Source organism: Nicotiana sylvestris, chromosome 12 (assembly GCF_000393655.2).
Source record: "Nicotiana sylvestris chromosome 12, ASM39365v2, whole genome shotgun sequence".
Lineage (NCBI taxonomy): Eukaryota > Viridiplantae > Streptophyta > Magnoliopsida > Solanales > Solanaceae > Nicotiana > Nicotiana sylvestris.
The window spans coordinates 89,184,783-89,194,663 of NC_091068.1; the positions used below are offsets into that span (position 1 = coordinate 89,184,783).

A 9,881-nucleotide genomic window follows, 5' to 3' on the forward strand; every position below is an offset into this window, starting at 1 on the left:
TAGAAATTTTGAATGTTCCAATAAGTTTTATAGCCATTAATATTAGTAAATTAAATAATACTAACAAAAGCCCAAACCAAAATCAAATCAATACTAGTGCTAACAAAAGATATTCAATTCAATACTACGAACGGGAATGTATTGAATATCTATTTTTTGTTTTGCAATAATTTAGATAAAAATGCATAACCTATTTTTATTTTTCTTTAGCGTTTAGTCATGTAATTAATACTCGTTTATTAGTCTATTTATTTTAGCATGACTTAGTACTTTTAGATTATGTTTATTTTTATTATATCTTTTTAATTAGCAATATTTATATTACATAATTTTATTGTCTTTATTGTTGAATATTTTAGGATAATGCCATGACACATCTCCTATTTTGTATTATTTTCTTGAAAAATACTTTATATAGTTGTATCTTACTAGGATTAAAGAAATATTTTGAGCACAAGTTATATGTTTTGTTCTACGAAGATTTTACCGGAAAAAAAAACCTGAAAACCCCCGAATAACCCGAAAACTCGAGATTGAAAAACCCGAATTTTATAAATTTGATTTGGTCTTTAAATGTAATAATCCGACACAATTAGTTTGATTTGGTAATTATAAAATTCGAACTAACCCGACTTATATATACCCTATTTCTCGGGATCGAATAAGCTTGCAACTTAATAAGTTAAAAAGGAAAAAGAAAATAAAACAGAAAGGAGGAAGAAGTAGAAACAGGAGAAAGTGAGTAGTTTTTAAAAGCAACATTAGGTGGGAAATTTGGTCAAATGATCACCATTAACAAAAGTGACTTAATACCCAACCCCTTGAAAATAGTGACAAATTGAGTTCTCTTCACCTCATTTTCTCCACACTTTACTTCCAAGAAAGGAACAAACTAACCAAAGAACTCATCTACACTCTTCCTTTGCCTTTTTGCTATTATATTCTCTCTTTATTTAACCTCCCTTCACCAACATCCATTAACTACCCTCCACTACCCCCTCCACCCCCCTCCACCCCCACTACCCAATATTAGAGGCAGCCATTTTTTCCTCCATTTAATTTCTAGCAGAACAAGAACTACTTACTTCACAAAGTTCTCAAATTTCTTGATTTTTTAGCTAAATCTTTGAAATGGGTATCAAACTTTTTATGTTTTCTTTCATTCTAACCTCAGTTCTATTCATTCTTGTTTACATACCCACCCAATTATCTCAATCACCAATCACTATTTTCAAGCCAACTAAAAGCTTCATCATTTCTAATACTAGTAAACCTTACCCTGTAAAATTTGCTTACTTGATCTCTGCTTCTAAAGGAGATGTAGCAAAGTTAAAAAGGCTGATGTTTTCTCTATACCATCCTGGGAATTTTTACTTGATTCATTTGGATTTAGATGCACCAGAAGCTGAGCACAAAGAGATTTCTAGATTTGTGGGTGGAAATACTGTTTTTGGAGAAATTAATAATGTTTGGATTGTGGGAAAACCTAATTTAGTAACATATAGAGGGCCAACTATGCTTGCTACTACACTTCATGCAATGTCTATGCTTTTAAGGACTGCTAAATGGGATTGGTTTATTAATCTCAGTGCCTCTGATTATCCTTTAGTTACTCAAGATGGTATGGTGAGTGCCTCTATTTTTTTTTTCTTTTTTTTTTTTGTAAAAAAATTAGCTGGTAAATGTGAACCGTATAAATAGTCTCTCGTAGAAATAGTATCTTGTAGAAATGCAGGTAAGACTGCGGTAGGACTGCATGCACCGGACTGCTTTTTTTAATTGGGGTTTTTGACTAAAAATTTGTATTTTTTCTAGTACATTTGTAGATATAAGCATTTTTCCTAATTTTTTTGCCTTTGGGATTTTTTAAGTAAAACTTTTGAATTTATTCCTTCACATTCACTATTTTTTGGCCAAGAAAATATTGTTTTATCATTCTTCAATTGGTTTTAGAGAAATAAAGACAAGTGATTCCTTCACATTTTGGTAAAATGTGTTAAAGATATTCTTTTTATGATAATTATTTTATTCCTGTGTTTTTTAGAAGGGCAAAAAAAAAAAGGATTTCCTTGATTCCTTCACATTTCATTTTCTCAAAATGTAGTAAAGAATACTTTGTTTATTTTATACAAAAATGTATGAAAGCCTTTAAATATTGTTTTTCCAAGATGAGTTCAATACTTCAATTGTATTTTTACTTTTTTTATAATTCTCTCTTTTAAAGTTTTCTCATCATGGTCTCAGATCTGATCCATGCCTTCTCTGACATACCAAGGGATCTAAATTTTGTACAACACACCAGCCACATGGGTTGGAAACTGTAAGTTCTTTTTTCTTTTATTTTTTAGTAATTATTATAAATGTTAAATATTTTATTCAGAAAATCTATAGTGCTTAACAAAAATATTATCTTAATGTAGGAATAAGAGAGGAAAGCCAATTATAATAGACCCTGGTCTACATAGTTTAAACAAATCAGAGATCTGGTGGGTTATCAAGCAAAGAAGTCTTCCAACTGCTTTCAAGCTTTATACAGGTTATTTTTCTTTATCTTTCTTTGAATTTTTTATTCATTATTTATGGCTTCAAATATTCTAAGAGATAATAAAATAAAGGAAGTGGCAAGACATCCAATGAACCCATGCATGTGACTCTTGAAGACAGCAAAGACCATAAAAGGAGGGACTGAAATACCTTTTGCAAAATATATTAGTATATAAACTTATTTGAAGAAATTACTAAATCTTAGATACATTTTGAAATAAATGCTAAGAAAAATAGAATTCTTTAGAATTTAAAACCAGAAAGTTGGTCTAATTAGTATCTTCTGACTTATTAAATCTTCATTTTTATTTATCCATTACCGTTAATCCTCATTTCAATGAAGAGGAAAATAGCTTTTACTTTTATTTGCTGCCTTGAAAAGGTTTAACTATATATAACAACAAAATGAGTAACCTTTTTTCAAGCTAAATGATTAAAACTTTTACTAAAAAACAAGATATTCATAAAATAAGCTATCTAGCTCGGACCCTCCTAAAATGATGACGCACTCCTGTCAGGTCCTCCATCGACACACGCCCCGCGGTGTTTTTGAAGAGACGAGCAGCATAGAAATGAGTTCCATTAGACAAAAACTAAGCAGTAACAAAGGTAAAAGTATTAAAAGACTAAAAATACCTAGTTTGAGCTACATTATCAAGAAAATGCACATGTTAATGTCATAGACACATGCTCTCCACTTGGTTCAAGTGGAATCTTTCTTTTGGGTTCCTAGATTGTGCTCTATGGTAGTACTGAAAAATTAAAATCTTAGTGCTTTGCGAGAATTTATTTCTTAAAGATCTAATTAGCACCTAAAGTTATTAAGGTACAAAAGTGTCGCAAGGCCTAGATCTTAATTGTATTCGTATTGTGATACACCACCTCTAGTGAGAATTCTACTTTGATGGATAGAACTTGATGGCACATGCTTGTGCTGCCTTTTGAATTTGTATGTGTATAATTGTATATATAAGACTCAAGATTTTTGATTTTATTTCTTTTTCATTTTTATGGATGATTCAAGATTTCAACAATTCCAATTTATTTTATCATAATCTTCTTTAGCTCATTTCTCATGATCTATACTTTTATATATCCAAACAACAATAACAACAACCTAGTATAATACCACGTGTGGGGTCTGGGGGTAGTGTGTACACAGACCTTACCCTTACCCTGGGGTAGAGAGGTTGTTTCCGAAAGACCCTCGGCACAAGGAGAAGAAAAAGAGGTAATGGAATAGTAACAACAACATACGTCAGGAAGATAGTACGAGCGACCTAAGACTCAGAAAAATAAATGGAAAAGGCAATAACAATAATCAGAATAATGGGAAGGTACTAGTAAACTGGAGCCGAAAAATAGTACGAACACAACAAGTACCACTATCAAACTAAAGCAAGACATGAACAAACTAGCCTAACACCCACAACGGAGTAGAAAAACGCTCAACTACCTACTAACCTACGACCCTAATGTTCGCCCTCTAAACCTTTCTATCAAAGGTCATGTCCTCGGTGAGCTGGAGTCGCGTTATATCCTACCTGATCACCTCTCCCCAATATTTGTTAGGCCACCCTCTGCCTCGTCTCATATTTGTCAAGGCCAATCGCTCGCACCTCCTAACTGGGGCATCAAGGCTTCTCCTCTGTACGTGTTCAAACCATCTAAGCCTTGCTTTCCACATTTTGTCTTTCACGGGCGCCACCCCACCTTCGCTCGAATATTCTTTAATATATCCAGATGTGTGTAATTAGACAGACCATGACTGGAGAACAACTACTCTTTTCCTTGTTTTTTATTTCTTTCATGTTGGGGTTGGAGGAGATTTGACTGAAGTTTAAATCCAAGGGTTTAACTTACATATAGTGATGGTATAAATAATTTTCACACTTAGTGTATTTAACTTGTTGTAGCACGTAACCTACCTTATTTTCAAGATTGCTAATCACACTTTTTATTGATGTTTACTTATTGTTATTTTTTAGGTGATTTGATACGCTGTTATTGTATAGAAGTTAAACTCTAAATTAGACTTGACATTTCCTCGTCAGTTTGTCGATGAATTGTGTGCGGAATCGTTATTCCCTATTTTTCGATATTTTATGTTTATTTCCATCAGATAGAACTAACACAAAATCTATTTGTAGGTTCAGCTTGGACAGTATTGTCCAGATCCTTTGCAGAATACTGCATAATAGGCTGGGAAAACCTTCCAAGAACTCTTCTTCTCTACTACACTAATTTTGTGTCATCACCAGAGGGTTATTTCCAAACAGTCATATGCAACTCCGAGGAATACAAAAACACCACAGTGAACCATGATCTTCACTACATTACTTGGGACAACCCTCCGAGACAGCACCCCAGATCCCTCGGTCCGAAGGATTACAGAAGAATGGTCTTAAGCAACAGGCCATTTGCCCGGAAGTTTAAGAACAACAATCCTGTCCTTAATAAAATTGATCGTGACATTCTCAGAAGACGAAATGGACAGTTCTCAGCTGGAGGATGGTGCATCAATGACGATGAGCGAGGTTGTTTTAGTCTCCAAGGTGAGAAATATGGCGTTCTAAGGCCTGGAATTGGCGCCAGAAGATTGAAAACATTGTTAAAGAAATTGGTATCTGCACCAAATTTTGCTAAGCGGCAGTGTAGATAATTTGGAAATGAGACTTACTTTTTGTTGGAAATATAGAAAAATATATTATATGAAGACATGAAATAATGTTAGGTCAATTCTTGATAATTGTCATAGTTCATCAGTTTGTACGAGAAAAAGAAAGATATATCTCAGGAATGTTACATCAGGTGTTTAGGTCATTGGAGTCCAGTTTTATTGGTCTTCTTTTTACGTTGTTATCTTTGGGTTCTTTTCTATTTTTGGGGGTGTTCCAATTCTTTCCAAAGTGTAGCCTACACACAGTATGGATCACATTATACATGCTGTATGATCTAAGATCAGAAGTACTGTACTATTATCATTAATACTACTTTTTTTCTGTGATCAGTTGTTTTCTGCTCATTGCATATCATGATGAAAGTGACGACACATGGCAATAAAAAGTCTTGTCCCTCCACATAAATGACGACATTAATATTCCATGATGATTCTTGGATTAGTAATGTTTTGGTAGGGGGATTCCCATTTTATGTATCATATACTCATTTCAATAGTACTTACCACCACTTAGCAGAGTTTTTGAGCAAGGATATATATCTGTCTATTATCACAACTTAGCTTGTTTAAGGGTTTTAGGTCTGGGGCTTTAGAAATTCTAAAGCTTTACTTTTTGTTCCAAATTGATGTTTATTTGACATTACTTTCAAGTAGTGTCGCCTTATTATATACTTCCTCCGTTTCATATTAAATGAGGTACTTTTCTTTTTAGTCTGTTCCAAAACAAATGGCACATTTCTAAATTTGAAAATAATTCAACTTTAAACTCTTTCATTTTACCCATTTACCCTTAATGAGAAGCTTTTATAGCCACACAAATGTCATGACCCCACAAATTTTTTACCCCTTAAGCTTTTAAGATCACAAGTTTCAAAAGTCTTCTTCTTTTTTCTTAAACTCCGTGCCGAGTCAAACTACCTCATATAATATGAAACGGAGGGAGTACTGTACGTATCGGTTTTTTCAAATATTAAGCGTGTATCTATGTGATGAATGTTTTTGACAAAGTGGCAAGTGATGAAACCCTCAGCAATTTCTTGAATAATATACCTTTGGGAAATGCAAGCAGAAAGAAAGGACAAGTGAAGTGGGAGTTTGTTCATTTTCTTGAGGCTTTAAAGAGATTACTTGTTTATCAAACTTGTCATAGTTCACTGGATGTCAACACACACAGGAAAGAGTAGTCAAGTCAGTCATCCCCATGACCTTTTCTTAAATCTCAGTGGCTCAGGAAAAGAAGAAAACTCAGTGATGAATGCAATGTGAAGAAATCTATTCACTAATCTAGAGCAGATCGAGGGGATTTGCTTTAAGTCAAGCCACGCTGATTCTTTGAAGAACATTGTACTCAAAACTTTTTCAGTCAGATAATGCTCTGACTGGGTGCTTTGACTTGCACCAATTTTATGAAATCACTCACTGAGAGCCCCATAGATGTCAAGGAAACTCCTCCTTAGGGACAGTCGCATAGACAGACATGAACATGCAAGTTTTGACAAGAAGAGATGATCCAGGAACACTATGATAGTAGGACAAAGACGCACATATAGTCTCAACTAAGCTACAATTTTAGCATTTTATTTCTTTGCTTGCAACAACTTTTCTTCTTTTGTTTCATGGAAGTTGGAGGAAAAGTTAGGTTTGTCTTACAGAGGAGAGAATTGAGATTATTTTGTCAACAAGTTTGTTAGAAAAGTGAAGGGGCAATCAGTATTCTATCATCCCATGTCAACAAATTTGTTAGACTGGATGTTTAATACTATGATCAGAACTTTTAGAGAAAAATATGCATATGATTTTCCCTGTTTTGCAAATAGTGGAGTATTATAGTTTTTCTACACCACTTCAGAATGTTCCGACATTCAATCCACGCTACAACTGCAATTACACATTAAACTTACACTTCTACTTGTGTATATAAACATGAATATGCAGATGTGTCTTTACACAAAGACATAACTGAAAAGAATAAATTTCTTAATTGTATCATCATTTCATTTCTCTTATAATTTTAAACTAAACTTTCTGCCTGCAGGAACTCTTACTTCATGATACTTGTTGCTCTAACTAAACCAGTGTTCTCATCAGCAGGCATTTTAGCACTGTCTTCTTTGGAAAGTCGCAACAAGCTCAGTAAACGGGGAAGACAGGAGAATGAAAATAAAATGGCAACCACAATAGTGAGTAACAATCAGAAAATGGAAATAGTTACTATTGCAATTATTTGAAAAAGAAAAAGGAAAAAAAAAGAAGAAGAGAGCAGTGTATTAACACATGCTATGTAATATTCAACAAGATTCCTGGCAAGTCATTCAGTATCCTGTATCAAATTGTTGATCATATTTACCAAAGGAAGAGTTCCCTTTGTCATAATCTCTATTCTGGAAGTATTTGAAGCGCGAGCGAAAAGGGACAGCCCAAAAAATATAAGCTCGGGAAGATACAGCCGAGATGACAAGAAGCCATGCCAATAACGAGGTTCTAGATCAAAAAAGGCATCGAAAAACCTTCTCGTAGCGGGTAAATCAAGCTTCAGAAGAATATCCATACCGAAGCAAAAGAATTCTCTTTGACGTCTCCTTTCTATGGGCCACAAATCTTTCCAAACAGCTGCAGATAACTCATTACCAAAAAGGTCTTTCTCAGAACCAAGGTATTGAATTATTGCATTAGCGACGACCGGAGCTGCAGCTAGGGTCCTTGCTACCATATAACCTGTTGAGGGATGAACCATACCAGCTGTACCACCAACTCCAACAACTCTCTGAGGTAATACAGGAAGAGGGCCTCCCATCGGAATTACACAATACTCGTCCTCTTCAATGCTCTTAACTTTAATACCCAAGTGATTTAAACGAGCCACCATTCTTTCTTGAATATCGTCCATGCGCAATCCAGGACGAGCAACAAGTGAGGTTTCTTCAAGAAATATACTATTCGATGAAAATGGCATGGCATATAAAAAAGTTGGAACTTTTCTATTTCTCTCCCTCAGCTCCATATTATTACCAAGATGCGAATCTCGCCAATCCATGAGAACCATCTTACTTGTATCAAAGGGATGTTCCTCCACTTCCGCCAATATGCCATAAGCTACTTGATATCCAGGATTATATGGCTTATCATACTGAACAAGACATCTTGAGAAGCCAGTTGCATCAAGAACCACCGTTGCCTGAATAGTTACACCATCATTGCAAATCAGCATAGATTTAGCTTCCTCGTGAATTACCTTTATAACTTTGGCGTGGTGGAATTTAACACCGTTTAGTATGCATTTCTGCATCATTTTGGACTTAAGCTGTTTCCTATTAACCCTTCCATAAGGTCTATCAAGATCTTTAGTTGTATTGTCATCGATATAAACAACAGTACCTGACCATGTAGCGTCAAGGCAATCCAACAAATCCATGGCCTCAAATTCATCCACCCAAACACCATAGTTATTGGGCCATATCAATTTCGGCGATGGATCGATTGAAACAACCGATAGTCCAGCCTCTGAAACCTGCTGTGCAACCGCAAGTCCAGCGGGTCCACCACCAACCACAGCTAGATCTACAACAAGACCTTTTGAAGGGTCATACATAGGAAGCTCAAAATCAAGATTTTCCTTTTTGGTCTCAGGTACAAGCTCCAAAAGGGTACTACTACTAGCCTTAACACAAACCCCTTTACCCCAATCTTCACAAAATTTCCTAGAACCAAACTTATGGGGCTTTACAGAGTTAAAGGAGCTAGCTTTAACCGAAAATCCATGAAGTGGGTGCAAAAACTCAAGCTTATTTGGGGTTTTCAACAATGTATCCATATCTTCCAACAGAGGGTTAAAAAATTCTTGAAAACTACAAACAGGATTTCAAGAAAGTTCCCTAACTTTCAATTCTTAATACTGAAATAGGGCAAATAAAAGCAGGTACTTACAAGCTTGGAGGTACTAACTGTGACATGAGATACAGAAAATTCAGAACATGATAGGGTCTTGAATAATTCTCAAGATTTGCCATACAAGGGAGTATTACACTTGACAGAAGCTAATACTCGAGAAAGTGAGCATATGAAATTTTGAATGCTCACCGTGTAGACAACGAACAGAGAAAGAGAAACCTCATCCTTTTCTGCTAAAAATTTGGCACAACTTGGTAGGTATGCTTGTGGTGATAACACTACCATGTTAAATGGTAGCAAATATCTACTTCCATTTTAGCATAAAATATTAGAAAGGGGAAAAGATAAAAGGAATGATAGTGTGATTTTCTTTTTCTTTTTCTTTTTTTTTTTACTTTTGATCCTCTTTCGCACCGAATTATTTTTACAGTTTAGTTTAAGAATAACAATTTTCACGGATTAAAAAAAAAACATAGGTTCACATGAAATGAAAATTAGGTGTGTTTACCTGTAAAACGATATAATTGAATTTGTAACGTGATTTATAGACATGTGAATTAATTTGATCCAAGAGAATATGAAAATAACAAGAACAGAAATAAGATTATTAAAATAACTTGAAGAAAATACAATTCTGGCCGTAGATATTGCTTCTCCGGAAGTAGTAATAAGAACAATATAAAGAACACAAAGTAAGAGAATAATTTGATACAGTAAGAGCAAATTATAGCCTTTTTAGTACAGATGATTTTTCGTGTCTAACTATGAA

General features: G+C 34.5%; 2 protein-coding genes across 3 annotated transcripts; one reads left to right on the forward strand and one right to left on the reverse strand.

Moving 5' to 3' along the window:
- The first annotated feature begins 1,003 nt into the window (after positions 1-1,003).
- LOC104240315 (beta-glucuronosyltransferase GlcAT14A) lies at positions 1,004-5,551 on the forward strand. 2 transcript variants are annotated; one of them, XM_009795142.2, is made up of 4 exons: positions 1,004-1,621; positions 2,245-2,320; positions 2,421-2,536; positions 4,695-5,551. In XM_009795142.2, exons 1-4 carry the CDS (start codon positions 1,132-1,134, stop codon positions 5,204-5,206), a joined length of 1,194 nt encoding a protein of 397 aa, XP_009793444.1. In that variant the 5' UTR covers positions 1,004-1,131; the 3' UTR covers positions 5,207-5,551. The 2 variants fall into 2 exon arrangements, with proteins under 2 accessions (XP_009793444.1, XP_009793446.1); XM_009795144.2 differs by having other exon boundaries at positions 4,701-5,551.
- Positions 5,552-7,379: 1,828 nt separating this feature from the next.
- On the reverse strand, positions 7,380-9,413 carry LOC104240314 (lycopene beta cyclase, chloroplastic). Its single transcript, XM_009795141.1, has one exon. The coding sequence runs from the start codon at positions 9,033-9,035 to the stop codon at positions 7,533-7,535; it is 1,503 nt and encodes a 500-aa protein (XP_009793443.1). The 5' UTR covers positions 9,036-9,413; the 3' UTR covers positions 7,380-7,532.
- Between the last annotated feature and the right edge of the window lie 468 nt (positions 9,414-9,881).

Bases quoted from the DNA above. Each gene is read 5' to 3' on its own strand.
- LOC104240315 (XM_009795142.2), top strand. From the start codon at position 1,132: ATGGGTATCAAACTTTTTATGTTTTCTTTCATTCTAACCTCAGTTCTA. The intron at 1,622-2,244 runs GTATGGTGAGTG...TCATGGTCTCAG, and splicing joins TCCTTTAGTTACTCAAGATG to ATCTGATCCATGCCTTCTCT. The intron at 2,321-2,420 runs GTAAGTTCTTTT...ATCTTAATGTAG, and splicing joins AGCCACATGGGTTGGAAACT to GAATAAGAGAGGAAAGCCAA.
- LOC104240314 (XM_009795141.1), bottom strand. From the start codon at position 9,035: ATGGATACATTGTTGAAAACCCCAAATAAGCTTGAGTTTTTGCACCCA.